The sequence below is a fragment of the Nomascus leucogenys genome, chromosome 22a (genome assembly GCF_006542625.1).
Source record: "Nomascus leucogenys isolate Asia chromosome 22a, Asia_NLE_v1, whole genome shotgun sequence".
Taxonomy (NCBI): Eukaryota; Metazoa; Chordata; class Mammalia; order Primates; family Hylobatidae; genus Nomascus; species Nomascus leucogenys.
Window position 1 is genome coordinate 130,180,245 of NC_044402.1, and position 27,033 is coordinate 130,207,277.

Below are 27,033 nucleotides of genomic sequence, written 5' to 3' on the forward strand. Positions count from 1 at the left end.
TTAGGGTGTCCTGAGACACCTAAATGGAGATGCCATGTAGGCTGTCAAGTAAGTAGGTCTGGAGGGGAGTCTGTCTTGGAGATAAAAATCTGGGGACACCATGTAACTGTTCAAATGAATGAGGTCACTCCATACAAACTGACTTGGTATGATGTCTGTGACCCACTGCCAAATCATACTGAAAAAAGGCAAGTTATAGAACAATATGTATCATACCACTTTTTAAAACCATGTAGAAAAATACTTAATCATCTGGACTGCAAGAGAAATATACACACTCTGACCTACACACAGACACACACACATACACACACACACACACACACACACACACACACTGAAAGAATATACTAAATATTAACCTATCCCTATGATTTGATAAAGTTTAGGTGGGAATAGATAAGTGAATGAATTTCACTTTTTATAAATTTCTACTTTGTTGACTCTCTTGTTTCTTACAATGAGTACTTAATAACCTCAATGCCCACTTCATTCCATCCCTTTTTTCACCCCCAACTCCTACCTTATCCTGAATCCCCACCCAGTGGCAGAAGCTGGCAAGAGAATGGGATGGAAAGAGGAAAGAGGATGTCAGTTTTGCACATTATTTTATAACAAAACAAGAACAACTTGGTGTTTGCTTTTCAGATGCATCAAAATAGCTGTGTCAAAACATTCCCTGGTAAAATGCCATTCCTGCTCCTGAAGGGTTTGTAATCAAGTTGGCTGAGCAGTAAGTCAATTAAGATGATTGTCAGAGCATGAAGTCTACAGCAACACTGTCCACTGCACTCTCCCTAGAGGCCCCCAATGTGCTCTGAGGATTTCCAAGTCTCATGTAACATCCAAGAACACACCACACTAACCAAGAAATGTTAAAAACTTCCCATTGTGGAGAACAAGGTAGCAGGAACTTGAGCTAACGAACATACATGAACAAAAGGAAATTAATATAAACAGGAAGATTAGGTGGCTTTTGTGGTTTATCCTGGGTTTTTCTTCAGTTACTTAACATAATCACCCTGCACATTGCCAGCCCACACTCAGTACATACTTGTGGAATTGTTTTTAAAATATCCAAGCCTCTATTGGGCTGAGAATATTATTTTCCCTGAACAAAAATGGGGTAATGCTGAAACAGAAGCATTCTAATGTCAGAAAGCCAAGAGACATATTGTGTAGCCCCATGTGAACTTTCTTCTTCCATTCCCTGATTATATAAAGCATAGACTGATAGAATCAAACAAGATCTTGAAGCTGCCTTGTTCAACAGCTGGGCACGGCACTGTTTAACCATCCTTAACTAGGAAGTGTATGCTGAAAATGTGGAACCAGCTCAAATGCCCATCAATCAATGAGTGGATAAAGAAACTGTGGTATACATATACAATGGAATACTACTCAGCCATAAAAAGGAATGAATTAGGCTGGGCAAAGTGTCTCATGCCTGTATTCCAAGCATTTTGGGAGGTGGAGGCAGGTGGATCACCTGAGGTCAGAAGTTCAAGACCAGCCTAGCCAACATGATGAAACCCCATCTCTACTAAAAACACAAAAATTAGCTGGGTGTGGTGGCACATGCATGTAATCCCAGCTACTTGGGAGGCTGAGGCAGGAGAATCGCTGGAACCCAGGAGGCAGAGGTTGCAGTGAGCTGAGATCACACCATTTCACTCCAGACTGGGAAACAGTGAGACTCTGTCTCAAAAATAATAATAATAACAATAATAATAATAATAATTAATGGCATTCACAGCAACCTGGATGGGACTGGATACTATCACTCTAACTGAAGTAACTCAGGAATGGAAAACCAAGCATCACATGTTCTTACTCATAAATGGGAGCTAAGCTATGAGGATGCAAAGGTATATGAATGATACAATGAACTTTGGGGACTCAGGGGAAAGGGTGAGAAGGGGATGAGGAATAAAGATCACAAATTGGGTTCAGTGTATACTGCCTGGGTGATGAGTGCACCAAAACCTCACAAATTACCAAAAAGAACTTACTCATGTAACCAAGTACCACCTGTTCCCCAAAAAACTATGGAAATTAACAAAAGAGGTGCATGCTGTACAGACATACACCTAATAACTGAACCACGAGTATATATCGTACCGGGAAGGCAAACACAAGTGAAATTGCTCCCATCTTGCTTTTCATTTGCATCAATACAGCTCGCATTGTTTTGGCAAGGTTTCCTCTGGCAAGCATCGTATTCTTCACAGAAAGTACCCACGTACTGCTCCTCACAGGTACAGGAAAAAGTTGCCTAAAACACACAAAAAAACACAATGTCTGTTACCTGGTGCCTCTCAACAGTGTGCTTTGGCTGTGAGACTCAAAGTTTGAAAGGACCACTTCCTTTTTATAATCAGCAATTTAATCAAATCACTGATGTCATAATCTAGTTGAAATCATCGCTTTAAGAAAAATAGTATGTTTCTTTACAGTCTAATCTCAAACACATTTTTCTATTCTTTGTTCATATTTATCCCCGTCATTTTCAATCTTCCTAAAATAGAAATGAAATGAACTTGTTTTAAGCTAAAATTGAAGTTTTGCTGACCAGACATGGAAATGGCAATTTTGCTAGAGCAGATAGATTGTGCTACAGCCATTAAACTAGATGTCACTCCAACCAACTAAAACCTTCAACAGAGATAGCACTTGCAACAAAAATGTCATCAAATGTCCAACCCAGACCATCCTTTCAGAGCACTGAGAAAATGCACTGAATCACTCCTTCAACTGGCCTCAACGTATAGCCATGCAGATTACCTGAGTGCAAGGGAAAATAAAAGGAGTATAATTCAAGTAACCATTTTGTATCACTTATGATATTAACATTATCTTAGTAAAAGACCATAACTCAGACACAGAGAATGGAATTTCACTTCATTTCTGAGATAGTTGCAAAATACAAACAAAACTGGGTTTCTGTCGCCTTCTTAATGCCAGCCTGGGGGTAGTGACATGTCCGAAATAAACCACAAATCTGTCCCCAAAGCCTACGCAAAGCAATATAGATCATTACAGAAGATTTTTATGAGGAAGAGAGGAGGAGAGGCAAAGGAGAATGACATTAGCAGATCTTACTACTTAAGAAAATCTAAACAAAACAGACAAAAGCCCCTTGCCCAGCTCATCCCCAAGTCTGGCACGTGGGGCAGGTATTCAATCTCTATCATTCCCCAGCCATTATCACCTCACCCTCCCTTCCTCTCCCTGGCCTCAGCCTCCTGCTGCTAATCTTAGAAACAGACTCTCTCCTCTTCTCCAAGCACTGTCAACTCAGGATCTCCACCGAGTACCCCCATAAGCACAACCCACTGCCTGCCTTCCCCTCGAAGAGAAAAGGGTTATCCATTCTTCTCTTTCGTACGTTTGTCTCTCAATCAAGTTTCATAATTCCTGCACATTTCTTGATAAATTTATTCCTGAATATTTATGTTTTTGTAGCTATTGATAATGAAATATCTTCTTCCTCCTATTCTTGGTAATACTGATGATACTTGCTAGTAATTATTACTCAGGAATAAAATACTAGGGTTTTGTTTCCAGTTATCACACTGAGCTTTTAGTACAGGTCAGAATTTTTAGTTGATTTCCAGGCTTTCTACATGACACAAAACCAGATAATAATAATAAGTCCATAACAATTGCAAATAGTAATAATGTCATCTTTTCTTCTCCAGTTCTCAAGGTTACATTGGCAGCTCTTCCGGAATAAATTTGACCTCAAAGGGATGTTTGTAGAATTTACCACTAAGTAGATTGTTGGAATGACTGTGAAGTTTTATCAAATGCCATTTTAGCTCCTATAGGAATTACCTATTGTTTTCATCTGTGACCCAGTATAACATGAATTCAATATCTAGATTTCCTAGTACTGATTCAACCTTATGCTCCTGGAGGGAACATCCACTTAAGTCATTATGCAAAATGGTTTTAATATGGCTGGCTTCTGTTAGTAATTATACTTCTAGTGCCTTCCATTTCACTCTCCCTCCACCCTCTTTCCCCAACAGATTTCTTTTCTAAGAAAAAGCTGTCCCTTGCACATGAGATCATGTTTTACACTGCATAGGAGGATGTCTCTCACAACTGACTGAACAAGAAGTGTGCAGACCCCTCAGAAACCAACCAAGAGGCCAGACAATAGGATATGACATTTAGCTCAACCAAACTGCCAAATTGTATATAGGTGTCTTTCTTCTGTTAACAGAATATGGTTTTTTGCTAAGGGAATACAACAGGTCCTTGTAATCTGCATAATCAAGTCTCCTTTAGTTTAATAATACATTCTTCAATGATATCTTAGAAGCTAAAACAATTATAATTTTAAAAAAAATCCTTTCTTCTTAAGCTGGAGCCACATTTTCTGCCTTCTATTTCTATCACCTCTCACTTCTTTGTGGTAAATGGAAATTCCCTCTTCATTCTAGCAATAAAATGAGGATCTATCTGTTTTTTCATCATGTTTTGAGTCTTTTCCTTTTGTATTTGTAGCTGGAAGCTAAGAGAAGCTGTCAAAAAGGTGTTTTTCTAAAACAAGAAACTCCTTTTTTTAGAACTGTCTTCTAAGGACAATCTTGTCCTTGTTTAAATGCATAACAGAGTACACAGTTGATATGTGCATGAGTCCTGTTTGGAGCTCTCTGTGCATGGGAAGATTTGTGGCCACCTTTGAAATGTAAATGCTGTGCACGCCCAGTGCATACAATCCCAAAGCAGGCCTCCAAATCATGATAAATGACTATATGTCATTGGTCTTGGCAGCTGTCTTCTAAAATTCACTTGGTTTGTATCCAGACATTCCATATTGCAGATAAATTTGCTTGGTTATTTGAGGGATACATTTAGCATGTAATTCATCTAGTGCATTCCATGGAAAATATGCTGCTTATAGAAATAAATTATTAAGAGCCCCAAATCAAATATCTTCAAGTTAGCTTTTTTTTTTTTTTTTGACAGTCTCACTCTGTCACCCAGGCTGGAGTGCAGTGGCACGATCTCAGCTCACTGCAACCTCTACCTCCTGGGTGCAAGCAATTCTCATGCCTCAGCCTCCTGAGTAGCTGGGATTACAGGCTTCTGCCACCATGGCTGGCTAATTTTTTATATTTTTAGTAGAGACAGGGTTTCACCATGTTAGCAGGCTGGTCTCGAACTCCTGACCTCAGGGTGATCCTCCCACCTCGGCCTCCCAAAGTGCTGGGATTACAGGCGTGAGCCACCGCACCCAGCCTCTTCAAGTTAGCTTTGATTGAATTTAGAGATAAAACAGAAGCCATCCATTTTGCTTTGCTTTATTGCAAGCAGGAACCTTGAAAGAAACCTGAAGAAACTGTTGAAACAATTGCTTTTGATAAAGTAAAACACAAAATTGATTCTTAAATTTTCATTGAGAGATGAGGAACGTTAACAAATGTTTAATATATTCATGACCATAAAATTTTAGTTAAATATTTGTATATTCTCTATCATTTCATCTATAAAGCTAGATTTCTCCCTGTCTATTTTCTAAGAACAAAGAGCTTTCCTATAATACTAAAAAGTTTGTTTTGATAGTTTTAAGACTGTTGACTTGTAAGAGATGAATGTTTATTATAGGAAACTACGTTCGCACATCTTTTGTGAAACACCGTGTTTGACCACTGAAGTTTAACTCATTGCCTGTGATATCACTAATCACTAATCTAACTCCAATTAACTCCACCAGCATAAGAGACAAAATAAACTTACTTAAAATTAGCAGCTTAGCTAAATTACAGAAAGATACTTGCTTATAAAGGTATTGTGTAAGTACATGGAAATGTACTTTTCAAGTAAAATGAACAGTGACCCTCAGAGATTAATTTAAAAACCCAATGAAGAATCTCAATTTTCCTCAACAGCTTGAAGTCAAATATGCCATTTATACATTAATGAAACTTTCTCAGTCAGTCAGCTGTGGGAAGATGTAGTGCCAGCTATTTGGGAAGCTGAGGGAAGACAATTGCATGACCCCAGTAATTTGAGGTTGCAGTGAGCTATGATCACGCCACTGCATTCCAGCCTGGGTAACAGAATGGGACACTGTCTCTAAAAAAAAGAGAAAAGAAAAGAAAAGGAAAGGAAAGAAAAGAAAAGAAAAAAAAGCTGAGCACAGTGGCTCACCCCTGTAATCCCAGCATTTTGGAAGGCCGAGGTGGGCAGATCACAAGGTCAAGAGATTGAGGCCAACATGATGAAACCCCGTCTCTACTAAAAATACAAAAAAAAATTAGCTGGGCATGGTGGCACGTGCCTGTAGTCCCAGCTACTCAGGAGGCTGAGGCAGAAGAATCATTTGAACCCAAGAGGCGGAGGTTGCAGTGAGCCGAGATCGCGCCACTGCACTCCAGCCTGGCGACAGAGTGAGACTCCCTCTCAAAAAAAAAGAAAAAACAAATTAATAAAAGGAAACTTCTAGGTTAAAAAAAATCACACATGCAATCACTTATTTGTCCTTTCAACAAATGTGTATTAAGCACATACTCTGTGCCAGGCACTGTTCTAGGAGCTGAGGGTCACAGAAGTGAACAAGTTTATATTCTAGTACGGTTGACTGACAATGAATAAAATGAATGAGAAAGTGGTATAGTAAATTAGGTTATAAATGGCACGGGGAAAAACGGAGACAGGGAATAGAAATGGAAGGGCTGTTATGAAGAATACAATTTAAAACAGGATGTACAGAGAAAGTGACAACAGGGCCAGGACTTGCTGGAGGTGCAGAGTGGCCATGGAGACATCCGAGGAAAGGTATTCCAGGTAAGGGGAACAGCCAGTGCAAAGACTTCAAGGTGGACCATGCCTCACATGTTCAGGAAAGATCCAGAAACCAGTGTGGCTAGAGTACAGCAAATAACAGAGAGAACATTGTAACATGAGAGGTCACTGGGTGTGCAGTCAAATCAAGTGGGATGGTGGTTTTCATCTAGGGACCATATTGCCTCCCAGAAGACATTTGGCAATGTCTGGACATACTTTCTGGTTGTCACAGCTGAGGGCTTGCTACTAGCCTCTGGTGGATAGAGTTCAAGTGTGCTGCTAAACACCTTACACTGAACACGGCAAGCCCCACAGCAAGAAACTATCCAGTCCCAAATGTCAATGGTGCTGAGCTTGAGAAACCCTGATGGAGGCTTTATAGGCTACTGTAAGAAGTCTGGCTTGGTATAAAATTTTGGAAAAGATAGTTCTTGTGCCAAAAAAGACCCGAAAATGCATTGCACATAGTAATGTTGCTTTACATTAAATTACCTTGTTTCATTACAATAGTTTGTTTTATTCAGATAACACCCAGACCCTGAACATAAGTAATCCCACAGCCATCTCAAAGCAGAAGCTGGATGGTTATTTGTTCGGTGAAATTATGTTTGGGTCTTCCATTTTCACATGATGATGTCAGTCCTACCATCTTAGGTGATCTTCCAAGTATGAGAGGTATGTTTACTCAGCATTATAAAATCACTGGCTCTTACCAGGTCATTTAACCTAAACTGGATATTGTCCAACATGTATTCATTAATTCCATTCATTCAACACACATTTTTTGAACACTGCCATGTGTCCAGCAATATTGTGAATACTAGAGATGCGGTGAAGGTCGAAAGGACACAGTCCCCATTCTAGTGGAAGAAAAGGACATGTTCTATGTCAGATAACATCTTAGAGGGACAATAAATATATAGTTTCCTGTCACATTGCGTAAGTGCTATAAAGAAGTGGAAATTGATACGAGGAGACAGAGAGTGACAGTGGGGTGTAAGTAGGCTTTTATCTCAATCAAACTCTAGTTGGGAAGACCAATGTCTTTGAAGAATTGCACATAGGCAGAATTCAACCCTTCCTCCACATAGTCAAGTTTTTTACACCTAAATCGAGTCCAACCATCAGAAAACTGAATCTTGGACTGTATTCTCTTGTTCCTTTGGCAGAACTGCTTTCACTGAGTTGCTATTTCACCTTACACTCTCAATTAAATATTGAAGAGCCCTATAAGAAACGTCCCTGTTAAACCTAGTATGACATCCACTATGAGGATATTGTTGAGAACATTATATACCATATATCACTTCGTGCACCATTTATGTACTCTTACCCAAGAAAATTCACTCATTTAAGTGCCACAGTTTTGCTAGTCTTTAGAACTCAGGTTTCATTCTCAAGAGTGATGCAAATCATGCGATTACTCTTTTTTTTTTTTTCTTTTTGATTTGGGCTGCTGTAAGCTCAGGGTCTAGTTGGAGTTTAGCTTTAACGACTACATAGGGCTCTATGACTACCTGACTATTTCTCCTTTCTAACTTGGATAATGCCTTGTAATTTATATATTCCCCGATTCTGACTTTTTTGACATTTTTCTATTTCAATACTTTATGTAATATAGAGCCAAATATCATGAATAAATCTAAACCCCTAACACAGCACTCAAGGCCCTTGACAGTCTGGCCCCAACCCACCTTTTCAATCTTATTCTCTGTCATTTTACCTCTCTCAGTAAAGCCTACGTGTTGGTGAACAAATGATTCCAGTGAGATAAGTCTTCTCACAGCAGCTATATTTCTTGCTTTATGGATCAGAACTTATAATTCTATTTTACTTTCTCCCTTAAAGAATATATACAAAAATATACTTGTCTTTTTTCGATATCCCAGTGACATCAGTATGAACATAAAATGCCCAACTGACTAGACATTGAATTTCATTGTTTATAAAGCTTGCTTCAGTGAAATTATTGCATTAACCTTCACCACGTCTGTCAGGTGGTTATTACCTGATCCATCTTAAGAATTGAGAACAGACTCAAAAAACAGGTCAGGTAAATTATGTCAGGTGTCCCAGCTGGCAAGCAGAAGGTTAAGGCTTGAACTCATATTGTCTAATTCCAAATCCTTTGTCATTCACAGCTGCATACTGTACTCTCATTATTGTGATGGCCTCGGGTTCAGAAGATGCGTGTGGGGAGGCCCTTCACCCTTAAGGGCATCTGCTAGGTCAAAACTCTGGCTAATGAGTTGATAACTCTCAAACAACCCCGGCAATGGTGGCATGTTAGTTCTCACTCAAGATTTCTGTGGTTTTTCTACCTCCTCCCTTGCTGTCAGGCTGCCTTCATCAGCTCTGCATTACTGACTGTCCCTTTGGTTCACTGATTCTAAGTTCCTGTAATCTGAGACTGCTACTGAATTTATTCAAATAAAGTGTCAGGATAGAGTAAAAACTATCCTGTCTGGTGGCTGAAAGTACCTCTTATAAGAGGTATACATAAAGCGCCTAATTGCTCATGAACAGACTTAGGAACTTCAGGCAATTCTTCACCAGAATTGGAAGTCCTTGAAGTCTGAGACTCTAGTTACTCAGACATAATAGATGCTTTGGTGTTCACTGAAATAAACTGACATCATAATAGGCTGCTTAGCAGTAATCTTGCGGGAGAGTTCTGCACAGGCACAGGATCTTCTCCTCCTTCTTCCTTGTCTATCTCTGATATCCTGGGTTTTGTTGTAAGAGCATCAGAGTCATTCTTTGAGCACATGTTTATACTAACTGGGATAACTGGAACCAGGATTAGGAGGACAGTCCCAAGCCAAGAGGCGACTAACAGGCCCCTAACAAATGGAGATGATTCAAGCCACTCCTTGCTAAAGGACCCTCCAGGCCAATTTTGATTTCCATCGTGAGCCAGCCTAATTCCAAACAACATCTGGGTTATTCATAGTTAAATGTCTAAACATCTGCTAGGTCAAAACTCTGGCTAATGAGTTGATAATGGTTGAAACTAGGTGACACAGGCATGGTGGTCTGCCAGTTACTCTATTTTTATATATGTTTGAAATTTTCCATAATAAAACAAAATTGTTTTCTTTTTTATTTTAAGAATCTGGCTAAGTACCAAGAAAGGAAAGATAAAACTTGGAAACATTGGAATTCCTTTTGAGCATCCCACATCTGGCTCTTCCCCGTGGAGTCTGCCATTGCAGCTGCTGCAGGACTGCTGTGGAGAACACTGAGCATGTGACTGAGTCCCCACATATGAAGTCCCACTCCAGAGATTTATTTCATATCCAAGTGCCAGGAAAAGCTCTGCTTGCCCTAAGGGACTAGCATGTTTTCTCCTTGTGGACAACATAAATCACATAATAGAGCATATTTCCCTCCAAACAATCCCGTCAACTTGAAGAAAAGGCTCAGCCATTCCTATGCCAAGGGAGGGTCTGGCTGCCTCTCGGCTTCCCCAGTGTACTGGGGTCATGACTAGGGCACGCCCAGCCCCAGCCTTGGCGAAAGAAGAGGAATTCCTGCTTACAGAGCCTATGAATAAAGAGTCTGAAGACCTCATGTCTTCATAGAATAAAAAGTCTGAAACCAGTTCCCCACATACTGGCAGCATCAAGTTCAGTTGGTTTCCTAACATTGGAAAGCTCTGGAATCATTTTGCTCCTAGTTAATGGAGGAGCTCCAGGAGACTGCCTGTGAAGATTCTAGGAGTACGGGCTTTCTGCAGCTACTTTTACCAACAGCTTATGTTGCCCTAAGAAGCCATCAGTGAAAGGAAGACAGTGTGTCCTGGTTGACTCATGTAACAACACAGCATTGGTCAGGGTCTAGCAAGAACTGACCATCGCCCCAAATGCACTGAGCCTGAATCTTTGCAGACAGAGGTCACAGAGACCTTGTCCTGATAACCCTTAGCCAAGGATCTATTAACCCAGCTCCTAGGCTGTGGGAACCAGACAGGACAGTCATTTAGGTCTGAAATTACATAGGTGACAGATACTAAAACCTAGATACAAAATAGTAACCATTGCACACATTTTCATTTGATTAAGCACAGGGGAGCTATGACTAAAGGGTCAGAAAACCAGTTCAGCATCCCCTTTTAGCCATGTAGAGTTTAGCCTCCTACTAAACGCAGATTTAGTATTTCAAGAAGCAAAAAGGACTATGTGGATGTAAAAAATTTAAGAGACTACCTGAGAATTCCATGTATAATGTAAAAATGACTCTAAATGCCTTTTCCTGAACCCAGACCACACAAGAACACCTGGAACCTAGCCATAGAGACAAATCGTTGCTCTTTGGGGGAACACAGTGCTCAAAGAAAAACTATGAATTACATGTTTTAAATTCTTGTCTTTTGGCTAGATCTTATTGTTCTATTATTCATTACACATGTAATTTAACATGTTCATATCACTTATAGCTCACAATTTTATTTCCCCATCATTCTTACATATACTATCATTCTTTTATTTGGGTTATTAGTTGCAAATGTAGTAGCTTATTATAAAATAAAAGACCAGCGTAGAAACATGCAGATTATCTCAGCATTAAATTCAAGACTTGACATTCATGAATTCATGGAATTCATTCCTTCGGCTTAAATGTTAAATTTTAAATAATAGTAACAATAATGAGAGTCCTGCTCTTTCCTTCCAAGGACATTGAAGTTTACTTTACTACCCAGGGGAGAAGAAAGTAAATGTCTTTTAGGAAATGTTGTAGAAGTCTTTCTTCCTAAAACTAGATACGTGGGTTGGCAGAATGGAGATGTTCAAAAGCAGCTTCCAGCCATATACTGGCAACTCATGTGTTCTCAGCACTCTTGGAGTGGTTATAATTAGCATACAATTTACATGTAATCAGCCTTGATCTTCAATTCACTCACATCTGTGTATTTATTTGCTGTAACGTTCTAATCCATTAACAAAAGTAAAGTTTGACTTTAAAAGAAATGAATATCACTGAAAATTCATCTTTGATTGAATTTCCTGAAAAGAGAGCTTGTTCCCACAAGTAGACAACATACCATTCTACTTTCTTATTTTAAAATTCCATTTAGCCCTCTAGTTATTTCCTGTGTTATATCACAAGAAAATGGAAAAAAAATACTTAAAGAAATGAAAAGTTTTATGTATAAATTACTAATGATAAGGGCTGGTTAAAGAATAGAAAACCCGCCAAGCATCTTCAAGTTACCTCAGATGGGAGCAAAAATGATAAATCAGTGAAGCAGTGGTGACTCTTCCTAAAGATGGAAAGCCGATGGGGACGGAACAGAGGACAAAGCTACCATCTCCTGAAGAAAGCCCTGCCATGTGCCAGATATCATGGGAGGCTTCTTTCATTTAATCCTCCCAACAACCTTCCAAAATAAGTGTGATTTTTCCATGTTACCAATGAGGAAACAAATCAGAGAATTTAAGTGGCTTGCTCAAGGTCACACAGCTAGTCAGAGGCAGAGGGGCTCAGATTGGGTCTCATTGCAAAGACCTTCTTACAATTTAAGACATTCAGAGATGGAAGGTAGGAGGGAAAGGACTCAGATAACATCCTGAGAAAGGTGATGAGGGGAGCATGATGCACTGAGTGGGAATGGGAAGGGGGTGACACCCTAAGGCCTCGTCCACTCTTAGGTCTGGTAGCCCTGGGTTCCAGTCCCACGTAGGGCACAAATCCTCTCTGCTGCTGTCCTGGTCCCAGAGATCTCATGTCACTCCAGAATGCTAACAACCCCATAGTGGGTTTCTTTCCTACTCTTTCTGTATTCATTTACTAGGGCTGCCGTAACAAAGTACCACAGAGTAGGTGGCTTAAACAACACAACTTTCTTTCTCATCGCTCTGGAGGATACACAGCCTGAGACGACAGTGTCGACAGAGCTGGTTTCTCCTGAGGCCTCTCTCCTTGGTTTGCCCATGGCCATCTCCTCCCTGTGTCTTCACACAGTCTTTATTCTGTTTGTCTATGTCCTAATGTCCTCTCTTATTGGATGAAGACCCACCCATATTTCACTTTACCTCTTTAAAGTGACCTCATTTCACTTTACCTCTTTAAAGAGCCTACCTAAATACGGTCACACTCTTAGTACTGGAGGTTATGACTTCAACATACAAATTTGGGGGGCAGGAGGACAGAATTCAAACCACACTACTTCCCTTTCCCCTTTCTGCTTCTTCCTCCAACTATTTTCAGAGCAGCCTTCCTCAAATGCTGCTTTTAGTCCTTCACAGATATCTGATGCTTACTGTATTCACCCTCTTATCCTAGAGGGTGCAGAATATTCCTTGAACAATTGCTGTGTGAAGAGGTTAGCATTGCATGTGCAGATGCATAAAACATAGTTCATGAGCTCCAAGAACTGACAATGTAGTTAGAGAAAAAGTCTGTGTCATTCTCATCATCATGATCATCTTCACTGTGAATATTTATTAGGCCCTCAGTAAATGCCAGGCATTGTACTAAAGGCTTTGCAAAATGCAGTTATCCTCATAGCTACCTTTGAGGTGGCTTTTATTGTTATTCTAATTTTATATTTGAGGTAACTGAGGCACAGAGAGGGTGAGTAAATTGACCAAGGTCTGCCAGCTCGTAAATTGAAAAGCTGACATCTGAATCCAGCTAGTCTGATGGCAGGACCTGCTCTTTACATTAGAAGAACATGAAGCAGAGATGACAAAGTAGCATAGCCAGGGAAAACACAACCCTGCTTGCTGAGATCCTGTTCCTGGGTCTTCTCCCTTTTTGACCATGGGCAAGTAATTTATATTATCTATTGCATTATTTCCTGTTAGGCCTCACTTCTGTAATAGGAGAAAATAAAAAGAGATGTGCTGTAACCCAAAGATGCTATTATTTATGTTATGTTTTTAAAATTTAACTGTTGAAAGCTCTAAAATGACACAATTGATATTCAAAAACACCTATCCAGTAACAAAGGAGTCAGTGCAGACATGAATACAATTACTGTACTCATGACACAGGACAGTTGACTGGTCCTCCTTCCCAGTTCCTGCATGAGTGAGGCAATGAAATCAAATCAAATCACAGGCTAGATTCATGAACCAGTCTCTATGCAGAGATTAGAAACTGGGTTGGGATAAGATCCCCAAACCCCACCCCCCACCCAAGTCTCTTTTTTCCCATTAAGATTACCCAGCCCTTCGCAAATCTTGGAGATAGGGAAGAATCAAACGCTCAAACAGCTGTGGACACCAGGCAGGAGTTGCACCTGCACCTGGTCCAGGTAAAAGGGCGAAGCCCTTGATCCCTTATAGAGAGTCCCCAGTGCCCTGACGGTTTCAAACACTCTGATTGCTCTGGGCCAGTCCTAGGTCAATCCTGAATGGCAGCTTTTGTCCTTCTGGGGCTGAACCATTGAGTTCTCAAGACGTTTGTCACCATCCGAAACTCAAGATCCTGAGATAGGGAGATGGATATGACGAACTCCCCTTTGGGACACCTCCTTTAATGACAAGGCTGCCATCTCAGCACATCACTCTGATGTGTGGTTCTTCTCTCATCTCCCTTCCTCCATCCTTGTTTCCCTGTCTCTCCTCATTCCCATGGGGTTCTTTCACATGTGTGTTTCATAACATCACAGGCTGCAGCTAAAAAATATGTGTGTGTCTCAATGCCCATCTTTAGCCAGGATGTGGGCCTTCTTCTGTGCATCTATAACTTGAACCCAGCTTCACTTTCCTAGTCAACCTAAAATTCTTTGCCTCAGTCTTCACATCGACTTTCCTCTTAATAGGTTATTTTATGGTTTATATATTTTTGTGGATAGCCTCAAGTCTAATGCAAAGAGAGAGACCGTAAATAAATTTTTAAAAGTAGAACATTGCACAAAGCTGACATAAGGAATCACTTTAGTCTTCCTAATGGGAAGTGAATGCCAGCTTTACAGCCCATTGTTTTCCTATAGAAATAATAATATATACTTAAATCTAAATATTGATATAGCCTAAATTCCAAGAGTTTATGTAATCCTTGATATCATGGAAGTTAACTAAAAAAAAAACTTTCTTCAGTATTTAAAGAAAAACACTGCATTTTATTTCTATAGTCTCTGATCTAATCAATGCATTTCTTAGTTTATTTATTATTATTTCTTTTTGAGACAAAGTTTTGCTCTTGTTGCCCAGGCTGGAGTGCAATGGCATGAACTCGGCTCACTGCAACCTCCACCTGCCAGGTTCAAGCAATTCTCCTGCCTCAGCCTCTCGAGTAACTGGGACTACAGGCACGTGCCACCACGCCCGGCTAATTTTTTGTATTTTTAGTAGTGATGGGGGTTTCACCATGTTGGCCAGGCTGGTCTCAAACTCCTGACCTCAGATAATCCACCTGCCTCAGCCTCCCAAAATGCTGGGATTATTTCTTATTTTATTTGAATCTAGACACACACAAATTTATATAACATCAGCAAAGGTGGGAAGGTCTTATCATTCATCTTAATTAAATCTTATCTTATTAAATGCTTGTTGATTTCATTATTTTAATATTGAACAAAAGGCAGGTTAGATCTAATAAATGTGTTTCTCCAGATTAATTAGAAAAAGAATCATTTTAATAATCTCTGGAAAAACTTAACATATCTAACTCAAGAGTGGCAAAAGAATTAGAAAAATTCACAAACAAAATGAACCTTTCTTGCTTTTGAATTTTTATTACTCTATAATATTCACACGAAGCTATTTCTTTTGTGTGATAATTTAATCCTCCAATTCTGAGCAAGAAAGGGAATCTGCAAACGACTTTGAATTTAAGAACATTAACACTGCTCGCATCTTCCTCTCAAAAGTGCCTCGGTTAATGTATCATATTTTAACCATTAAGATGCTTGTAGTTTCTTTCCTAACTCATTTATGATCCCTAGACTAGGAAATTGAATTCAAGCTCTTTATACAGAGGAAATGAAACCCACGCTTAATACCCTAGAGCAGCAGTCCCCAACCTTTTTGGCACCAGGGATCAGTTTTGCGGAAGACAATTTTTCCCTGGACAGGGGTAGGGGGGTGGTTTTGGGATGAACTGTTCCAGCTCAGCCCATCGGGCACTAGCTAGATCCTCATAAGGAGTGCGCAATCTGGATTCTTCGCATGCTCAGTTCACAACAGGGTTTGCGCTCCTATGAGAATCTAATGCCTCCGCTGATCTGACAGGGGGCGGAGCTCAGGCGGTAATGCTCGCTCGCCACTCTCTGCTATGCGGCCTGATTCCTAACGCCATGGGCAGGTACCAGTCTGTGGCCCAGAGTGGGGGACCTCTGCCCTAGAGCCTCTGTGTCCCCATCTGATGATGGGGATGGTGAAAATGCCTGTCACAGGGCTGTAGGGTGTGGAAGTCTTTGAGCCAACGCAGATCCATGTAGGTGCTGGAAAAAACATTAAGTCACGTCCTCATTCACGTGCACAGCCTGCAGCAAAGACCAATCGCCTTGCAGTATGGCTGCCATCTACTGCGGTCCTCAGTGTGGAAGCCAAGCTCAAATTCTTTTTTCTAACTATTAGTTACAGAGGCTCATTTTAAAAAGAAAAAGATCCTACGAGTTGGCCTAAGCGCCTGTCCTCTCTGAAAGCTGCATAACTGGGCTTTTGCTGTGGAATGAGGCTCAAGGTCATTCACGTCATCAGGTGAGGGATTCTCCCAGAGCCCGCAAAGCTCCTCTAAACTTAGCCTGGTTTATTTGGCATAACCTCTGCCTCAGAAAAATAATTCAAATACCACCAGCTTCCCCTGTTTCTGAAATGAAACCCAAACATGAGATTCAGATATGTGCGCATATCTGACGATTCTTACCTCCCCAAACCCAGATCCCTGTTCTCACAACCCATACCTACAAGTTGCATCTGCCTTCTAGAACGATCTACTATTCTCACTTTCACTGAAACCAACCCCCAACTAAGCTGAGTTGTTCCAGTTTTAGTAATAGATAACACCTTAATGTGTTACTATTTGAGCGACATTTGCATTTAAATAGAAAGCCATGCCTTTATTATACAGGAATTAAGTTCAAAGAACAGAAATCCAGGCAGCCTGCCAGGCTGGTGTCTCAAGGAAATTTGGGGTTAAGAAACCACCCTAGATAGCTTTGAATCTTACCTCAGTGCCTTCTGTCCAACAGCATGGACAACTGGATTGCATCAATGTTTTAGTTACTTCTATTTTTTAAAAGAACGTTTTGTTCAGAAGCAAGAACTTCATAATAACTTTTTTTTAAGTTATTTTCTTCTACTATTACTCCTGGCTGGTAACTATGGTTTCTCTATTTTTTAGAAGACGTATGTATCAGCTTTCTTTTTGGGATGGGGAATGATTATATATTCACAAGTATTTCTGGTTAAAATTGACATATGTCAACAATTTTGTATTTTAATCGCAAAGCTGAAATACATTTAGCTGAGTAGAGCTTCAAAGCAATGGCTAAAAAGTGAGGCAAAGGGCACATTTCTGTGACCAGCTGCACCAACACTTGTCACAACACAGGTCTTTAAAAAAATTACATGCCAGTGAATGGAGCATGTGCTAATGACTCGAACTCAGAAATTTAAGTATCAACTTTCTTCCAACAATTATCCTGCAAGATTAGAACTCCAAGAGGGAAACTAGACGTGAGTCTAGCCCCAGTGATTTCCACTAAAGCTAATTACAATCCGTTGTGTTGGCCAGAAGAGTCCTTGCTCACTCAAAAGAGGATGAGTGGTGGCAGAAACTTCCTAGGATAACAGGGTCAGGATGCCAAGTGCAACAAGGACTATGAAAAGGTGACTGTTGATGGAGGCAACTGATGGCTTCTTTCATGGTTTGCGCATCACATGTGCCACCTTTTACTGGGAAAATGCTCTACAAAGTGCTTCCATCTATGTGATCTTATTTCAATTTCCATTAGAAATTTTTCCAGCATTTACACAGATTTGTGCAGCCTAAGAACTTCCACCCACCACAGCCCTGTGACATAGATATTTCTATCATCCCTAGGATCTGATAGGGATACCAAGGCTCTTGGGAAATAAGAAGGGCAATTTCAGTAAATGCTGGAGTCAGACATTGAACCCTGATCTCTACCCGCAAGTCTGCTGGCTTCCACAGGGCCATGAAGCCTCCTACTCTATCAGATGATTTTGTACAAATATGGAAGCCCATGCTGACATCACCTGGACTGAGGACAGGAACACATAAATATTTGCTGTCCCCTTGAATTTTCTCTCTAACTAGGAAACACAAATAAGGCCTTCCCGTGCTTCTTACTGCTCTAAACAAAACTGAAAAATGTGAGTGTCTTTGCAGTGCTAAAAATTTTCTAAATTCCAACCCTTACTGAGATTGTGTCACTTAATTCCCTAGAGCCTCTGTTCCCATTGGATAATTCTGGTAAAGAAAATGTCCGTGTCCCAGGGCTGTGGCAGGTGGCAGATGCTTCCTACCAGGGCACAGCAGTGGGACTGACGTCTCATTAGCAGTCTGTGGATTTCAATCAAGCTAATGTCAGGGAGTATATGTGATTAAATTGCAAAATGGATTGTTCTCCTGGTAGAAAATGGATGTATAATATTATGCTAATCTAAATATGGAAGCCCATACTTCTCACAGTTTCATTTATTTTAGCAACCTGAGAAAGCCCTTCAGGCAAAAGGCAAGTCTACCTGCTGCTTTTGATTCTAGATACCACAACATAATATCTTTTTTTTTTTGATCCCCAAATCTACCATATATGAAGAAATCCTAACAATAGAGGAGCAAGCTTCGGCTGAAAAATCAATGAAAATAATTCAAGCTTGATCATAAGTGACCGGATACTGCAAGTTTCCACTGTCTGTGGTTAAGCCCCACCCTTGATCTCCTCCAATTCCAAGCTAACCACGACCCTTGCCATTCAGCCACCCATCTTACCAAAGGCTCTTTTTCCATCCAAGACCCCTACCACACTTCCTCGGAAAATTGTTTCATCATCACTTCAGCTGGTGCTTTCATGACATATATAACTCATCCCTTTAATATTTTACTTTCAACTCAACATTAATACTCTGGAATTAGCATTTAATTTGGCTAACGTGTATGATTTTGTTCAACTGTCCATTACTCACACCTGCAGTACTTTGCTTACCAGCACTTACATCTATAGGAAACCAAACTAAGACCAGAGAATTACAAGAAAAAAAAAGGTAAAGGTAAAACGCTAACCAGAAAGCATGTAAAGACGTGAAGAAGAGGCCAGGTGCAATGGCTCATGCCTGTAATCCCAACACTCTGAGAGGCCAAGGCAGAAGAATTCCTTGAGCCCAGAAGTTCGAGACCAGCCTGGGAAACATAGGGATACCCTGTCTCTACGAAAAATAAAAAATTATCTGGGCATACGTTGGTGTACCCGTGTGGTCCCAGCTGCTCAGGAGACTGAGGCAGGAGGATCGGTTGAGTCTGAGAAGTCAAGGCTGCAGTAATCACATCACTGCATGCCAGCATGGGTGACAGAGTAAGACCTCAAGTCTTCAAAAAAAATGAAGAAGATTAATAGAAAAGAAAAATGAAAAACACACTAAAGAAGTTTAAAAAGCACTTATTAAACTGTAATGGGGAGATAGAATGAAGAGAGAAAAAGCAAAAAAAAAAATTAAGTTTTTCTGTAGATATAGACCTAAACACACATGCATAATTATTTATGAAATATATAAATGGTATTCTATAAGCAGCTACAGGTACTTACTCTGTTCATATACTTCAATGTTCCCCCAGATTCCTGCCAAAATATTGTCACTGTGCAAAAACGAAATGCATAAATGACAGCTCTGATGTCCTACATAATTAATGACCTTTGAACTCTGGGCAACTCTGGGACATTCCACATTTGCCAGGGCCTCTTCAGATTCCCAGGAAGACTGCTATGCTAGAGTCTCCTGTGCCCTTCTCTCTCCATTTGAGCCCTATACGATATCCCATTGCACATATCACATAACCACTACTGCCTGAGGACTGAGCCACAGCTCAAATTTTCTGCCCAGAAATTGCATGGAAACGAACTACAGTCACACAGAAGAGAGATAACTGTATTTATGGCAATGGCCCGAGAGGGCCTATAGCAACCTTGCTGGGTTTGTCCATTACTGAGCAGCTGCCAAATTCCAGGGGGAGCTTTCTCATTCCCTTCTGGAGTCAGCTTCTCTATCCCTTATTGACTTGGAAATATCCTATTTAACCGCAGAAATATCATTAAACTAGAAACTCTCCTCTGCTATGAACTTGGAAAGAACTAATGCCTGTGGCACAATTAAATGCTGATCTTAGCCTTCAAATGCCCATTATGTGAAAGCAAATTGAGTACAGAATGATTCCCCTGTTACCGATCAGTAACAGATATGTGGGTTTAGGCCAAGTTTCTTGGGATTATTCTTGGAGTACAAGGAAAAGGCAATCTAAAGGAAGAAACCCATATGAGCGTTCAAGACAGCCTGACAGATGCTGGGGGTGAGGTGTGACCTGCCCTTTTCCCACAGTGGTGGTGGCTTCTTTTTGGGTCAAGGCAATATTAGGGTACCGTCTTCTCTGAATTTGCCTTGTTTTACATTCCCTAGAAACAAACCAAGCTTCTAAAAGACTCTCAGACAAAGCATAACCTGAGAATAAGCAGATATGACAGCTCTGCCCTAGTCCAACCCAGTATTCAAGGCAGCCCAGGCAAACTCAATCAGCTACCTCCATCCAAAGCAAAGCAACCCAGTATTTCCAGGAGTCCTGCTCTCACGCAATTCAACAAAGTGATGTGCACCATTGTTTCTTGCCCTGTAACCCAGATCTGCTTCATGGACAAACAGCATATGGTTGGAATTCAGTTTGGTTGGGGAAACTCATTTTTTTCCAAAGACATAAAGCACCTATAATATTTTTTTGTAAAACTTTGATTAACATAGCATCATTGATCATCAGAAAAATGCAAGTCAAAAGCACAAGATACCAATTCACACTCAGAGGGATGGCAAGAATAAAAAAAAATGGAAAATAACAAGTGTTTGTATTTGGAGACATTAGAACACTTGTACATTGCTGGTGGGAATGCAAAATGTTTCAGCCACTGTAAAAAACACTTTGGTAACTCCTCAAAAAGTAAAACATAGAATTAGCATGTGAACCAGCAATTCTACTCCTTAGGTATTCACCCAAAAGAACTGAAAACAAGGACTCAAACAAATACTTGTACAGACATGTTCATAGCAGCATTAACCACAACAGCCAAAAGTAGAAATGACCCAAATGTCTATCAGTGATAAATGGACCTTGCGGTATCTCCATACAATGGAACATTACTCAGCCATATAAAGTAGGGAAGTACTCATACATGCTACAATATGGATGAGCCAGAAAACATTATGCTGAGTGAAAGAAGCAGACACAAAAGTTCCATTTAATATGATTCCATTTATATGAAATGTCCAGAGCAGTAAATCCACAGAGACAGAATGCAGCTTGGTGGTTGACAGGGGTTGGGGGAAGGGACAAATGGGGAGTAACTGCTTAATGAATATGAGGCTTTATTTTGGAAGTGATGAGAATGTTTTGGAACTAGGCAGAGGTGGTGGCTGCTTGAAGCTGAATGTACTTAATGCCATTGAATAGTTCACCTTAAAATGGTTAATTTTATGTCATTTGAGTTTCACCTCCATTTTTAAAATGTGGAGTACCTCTGTCAAGTCTTTTGCCTGACATCACTTGCTCAGAAAAGGAAGGTTTCCTCCCCTTCTCTGCAGCTTTCCTCACCTCTGTCAATTATATCCCCTCCAAGACCTTCATTTGTTAATTACACCCCACCTAACCATTCTGACAGCTCCCACCTCCCCAGCTGCCAGTTTCCTTCCCTCGGCCTATTTCAATGTGATGTATCCTCTTCTCTAGAAGCAAAAGCCTTTCTTTTGACCGAATTTCCCACTCAGGTACCATCCCACTCTGTCCTTCTTTTCAATGCCAAACTTATCAAAAAGGCAAGCCACACAGATTGCCAAAGCTCCTCCTTGGCTCCTATAATCTGCCTTCCTCCCCACCATCATCACTGTCTTCCCAACATAAAGATCCAGGGGCAAATTATCAGGCCTTCCTGCAAGGAGAAGGTCCCAGGCCCTGGGTGGAACCCGAGAAATGAAGCCCAGGGAAGCCAACCAATTTCTTGGAAAGCAACTGCTCAATTTCCTTGTCTCTTTTTACTGTCTAGAAAGCTTTCAACAATGTTTATCAGAAAAGTTGGTTTTAACCACTTTAGAAAATTTCTATAATTTTAGTTGGCTGGCCTTCATTTTATTTTTCAACAGGCTTGGGGGAATGTTCAGTTCACTTCTAACCTGGCCCCCTGTGGGCTGCTGGCAGAGAAGGAAAAGGAGAGAAAGTGCCTTGGGAATAATAAGGGAGACAGTTGCTGATCCTGGGCTGGGCATGGGAGTGTGGGTGGAAATGGAAGAGATGGGGTTGAGGGGATCAAGGAGCAGACAAAGATGGGGAGTTTGTCAAATCTGCTTTTAGTAGATTGACCCAGAGCTGTTACAAGGAAGCCATTCAAAGAATCACCACAGATGAGAGACTACAATGTAGGTTTTCAAGATTAAAGAGAGAAAAGGCTGAATTATTCAAAACTAAATTAAGAGTTCTCAGAATAATAAGTTAAAGGTAAACAAAGTAAAACAGAAATCTAGAAAAAAAGGGTTAGAGGCATGGCCTGAACCAGAACAGAGGATCTCAAAATGTGATTTCCAGACCTCTGGGGACTCCCTGAGATCCTTTCAGGAGGTCCATGAGGTCAAAACGATTTTATAATAATATTAAGACACGATGTGCCTTTTCCACTCTGTTGACATGGACACCAAAGATGTAAAAACAATAGTAAGAGAAACTGCTGATGCCTCGGTAAGAGGCCAAGCTGCGGCTTTGAAGCAGTAGACTGGGGATCATCACCATTATCAGGCATTTGCAGAGAGGAAAAAAATGTCAGTTTCACCTCGAACGTCCTTGATCCGGCAGTAAAAATTAAAATTTGATGAATGAACTCTCAACCCTGGAGTGCACATCTTTCTAACATTCCGTCTGACAATGGAATGTGCACACCAGGCCCTCCTGCTCTACACGTGAAGCACCACAGCTCCCTCAAGGAAGCACACTTGGGTCATCGTTCACCGTGACCTAAAGTTGTGTATTTTTCATGGAACACCCTTTCTCCTTAAAAAAATGACCAAAAGACAAACTGTGGTTATTCAGACATGGCTATTTGGCAGATATTTTCTCTCGAAGGAACAAAGTGAGCCTGTCACTTCAAGGAAAATAACCAACAATTTTTGTTACCGGAGATAAAATCTGAGCTTTCAATGGCAAATTAGAGTTTTGGAAAACTTTTATACAAGCTTGACAGATACCCAATACTTAAAGACTTTTCTGATGACCAGATGTGATTTTTCTGATATTGTAAAATCAAATGCATCAACATTTGGAAGCTCTGTATAACCAGTGATCCAATGTTTTCCAAACGACTGATGTGTGATGTTACCAAACCCATTCATGGGCAAAAGATCCAAAACACAAGATAGACATTATAGATCGTAATAGATCGTAATGGAACAGACCAATAGATTGTAATGGAACAGGCCAAGAGATTGTAATGAAACAGACCAATAGATTGTAATGAAACAGACCAATAGATTGTAACGTAACAGACCAATAGATTGTAACGTAACAGACCAATAGATTGTAATGTAACAGACCAATAGATTGTGATAAAACAGAGTAATAGATTGTAACGTAACAGACCAATAGATTGCAATGTAACAGGCCAATAGATTGTAATGAAACAGACTGAAAGCATTTGATATGGCTTCAGAGTCCACATTGAATTAACCTTTAAGAATCTTTCACATGTCAAATTTTGGAGTATTTTCAAGAATATCCACAAATATCTGAAAGGCTAATAAAACACGTATCCCATTTCCAACTAAGTATCTACTGAGGCTGTATTTTCTTCTTAGACTTCAACCAAAACAACATATTGCAACAGATTGAATACAAAAGCAAATGTAAAAATCCAGCTGTCTTCTTTTAAAACGGACATTAAAGAAATTCGTAAAAATGAAAACAATGCCATTCTTCTATACTGTTTTGTTTTAGAACTATAATTATTGTTCATTTAAAAGGTATTATTATGTTAACATGTGATGAGTTTATTGGGTTTACTAATAAGATGAATTTACATTTTTTAATTTTTTTTTTTTGAGATGAAGTCTCACTCTGTTGCCCAGGCTAGAGTGCCCTGGCACGATCTTGACTCACTGCAACCTCCGCCACCTGGGTTCAAGCGATTCTCCTGACTCAGCCTCCCAAGTAGCTGGGATTATAGGCACCCACCACCATGCCCAGCTGATTTTTGTATTTTTAGTAGAGACAGGGTTTCGCCATGTTGGCCAGGCCAGTCTTGAACTCCTGACCTCAGGTGATCGGGCTGCATCGGCCTCCCAAAGTGCTGAGATTACAGGCACGAGCCACCACACCTGGCTATATTTTTTAATTCCTCAGTTTTAATTTAATGCATTAAATAGCAACAGATATAACCCAATCGACAAAAGCTCTTTGGGGTCCTCAATCATTTCTAAGAATGTAAGGGATCTTGAGACCAAAATATCTGAAAACCACAAGGCTAGGTGAAGCCAAACAGTTTTGTAAATAAAACGACTAAACAGTACCCAGTAGACAAATCTTCAGTCTGTAACTCAATAGGCAGAAAATGGGTCAAGTTCTGAAAACAAAAGCATGATGAAAGTCCAGTGAGGGGGGGTAATGTTTGTCCAGAGGGCCAGTAGATCTCAACTAATACCTTGGAGAAAGCCTCCAAATCCAACCCTGCCTGCCATGAAGACTCATTAGTTGCCAATGCCCAGAGTCCATTGGTGCTTCGAAAACATGCTACTATACTATCCTCTAATAGCAGCAACCTCAGACACATGTAACTGGTCACTCGGAAGCCACCTGACACCCCACAACTTGGAAGGAGATGTTGTAAAGCCAGACTGATTTTTTTTTTTTTTTTTTCTGAGACAGTGTCTCACTCTGTTGCCAAGGCTGGAGTACAATGGCATGATCTCGGCTCACTGCAAATTCCACCTCCCGGGTTCCGGCGATTCTCCTGCCTCAGCCTCCCTAGCAGCGTGCCACCACGCCTAGCTAATTGTATTTTTAGTTGAGATGGGGTTTCACCATGTTGGCCAGGCTATTCTTGAACTCCTGACCTCAGGTGATCCACCCGCCTCAGCCTCCCAAAGTGCTGGGATTACAGGCGTGAGCCACCACGCCCGGCCTAGACTGATTTTTAAAATCTAAGATGAGTTCAAAGAAGGAATGGAGCAATTACCATGAGACAAACTAAAGGTCTAATCTCATCAGAGTTCAGGGAAACAGATGAGTCCCCTTATAATTTAAAGCCATATTTGGAGTGGGTACAGAGGACCGAAGACCATGGTGGGGAAATGCTAAAAGAAGTTTTCCCTCAAAATCTGAAAGAAGTCCTAACCTGTATCCGATGGTCATTGGCTAGATACTTGTTAAATGCTGAGGAAGGCTGAGGAGGTTAGAAATGGTTTACAGGAGATTTAGGCCTCAGATAAGGTGGGAGGTCAGTGGCTTCCAATGCCAGTTTTCTGACATGAAACATCAGGCAGCAGGGACACATCTGTGTCCTCACCCTGGTTTGGTTGGGGCTTAGTTTGTGCCTGACAGAGAAAAGATGCTCACGAAACACTGGATGAGAGAATGAAAATTAATGAATTCTCCAAGGTGATAAGTGGAAGAGACCCCTCTTCGGGAGCAAGCAGATGGTTTTCAGGTCCCTAAAGAGGGGCAATGAGGCAGCAGCCCCATACAGGCACCCGCCCCAGGCATAGCCATTTATTTCCAGCGGCTCTCACATACACACTGACTTATGAACTGAAAAATAGGACAAAGGCATAAGCATTCCAGGGGGAGGAATAACAAGGAAAGCTGACCCACCAAGTTCCAAAGCGATCATTTTCTGCTCTTGAGCATAAAAGTCTAGCCAGAGGCTTATTTCTGTATGTTAAACATTATGAATTAAAATCTAAGAACAATAGTTATGTCTCCCATACAGTTATGACATGAGTATCTCTCGTCTTTGTAAAGACTTAAAATCTATAGCGAATAAACATGAAATCAGGCCACACAAAGACAGTTCCTGGCGGCGTATGAAGGCTGCAGGCCTCACCCGTGGGAATTCTCTTTCCCCAAATTACTGATTTCACCTGTACCCTCTTTCTCAAACTTTGCTCTGGAGACAGAAAAACCCAGGGAGTTTTGTGCCCCAGTACAACACATGCCAAATAAGACCATGGAAGAGAGGGTGCTGAATCTTCTACGTCTCTCTGAAAGGTCATGAGACCCCTGCCTTTAGTGCGTTGGTCTAAGGTCCATGGTCCCCAGGCTGGCAGCGTAGGCATCGCTTGCATAGCATCTCAGAGCCATCCCAGACCCTCTGGCCACGTTCTGCATTTAACAAGATCCTCATATGATTCACGTGCACATTAAGGTTTGAAAATGCTGCACCAAAATGCCATAAGGTCAACCCCCGACCCTGCCAAAAAAAACCCAAAAATGTATTTCTACCTGCTGCCTGTTTTTTCTCGTAGCAAACATTAAAACTTTGTATAAGGACACTGAATGGGCTACAAAGGCTGCTATAATCCTGAATGTCCTCCTAGAGGACACTGCTGGGGGTGGAGGGCATTAGAGGCAGTGTTGCTCAGCAGGAGGAACCCCAGAGAAAAGTCCAGAAATCTCCCTTCATTCTTGTCCTGCCTTTACCATAAATTAGCTCTTGGGCCTTGGATAAATGGCTTAAATATCTCTTAGACTTTGATTTCCTGGTGTCTAAAATAAAATAGGTGGAGAGACCTCTAAAATCCCCTTCTACTCTAAATTCTCTGACCCTGAAAATGTCACCAATGATATAATCCTCGCCCTAATATGTTTAACATGCCACCAACATTCCCCAATGCTTCTGTAACTGTCCGCATGGGACATACATTTCAACCTTCTGAAATAGAAACATGGTAAGATGTCTATCCTTTGGGAGGTCATTTTAGCATTATTTTTTAATTTATAAGAAATGATTCAAATATGTGATTGCATTTTCTGTGCAGGCGATGATACAATCATCCTTCTGTTCTGTAACATAAAATGCAGCAA

At 40.7% G+C, this 27,033-nt stretch overlaps 1 protein-coding gene across 1 annotated transcript in view; it reads right to left on the reverse strand.

Moving 5' to 3' along the window:
- DNER (delta/notch like EGF repeat containing) overlaps nucleotides 1–27,033 on the reverse strand; it is a 355,032-nt gene that overhangs the window by 154,531 nt on the left and 173,468 nt on the right. Inside the window, exon 6 of the mRNA XM_030803026.1 lies at nucleotides 2,122–2,275. Within this exon, the coding sequence (XP_030658886.1) occupies nucleotides 2,122–2,275 (154 nt within the window). The remainder of the gene's footprint in view (nucleotides 1–2,121; nucleotides 2,276–27,033) is intronic.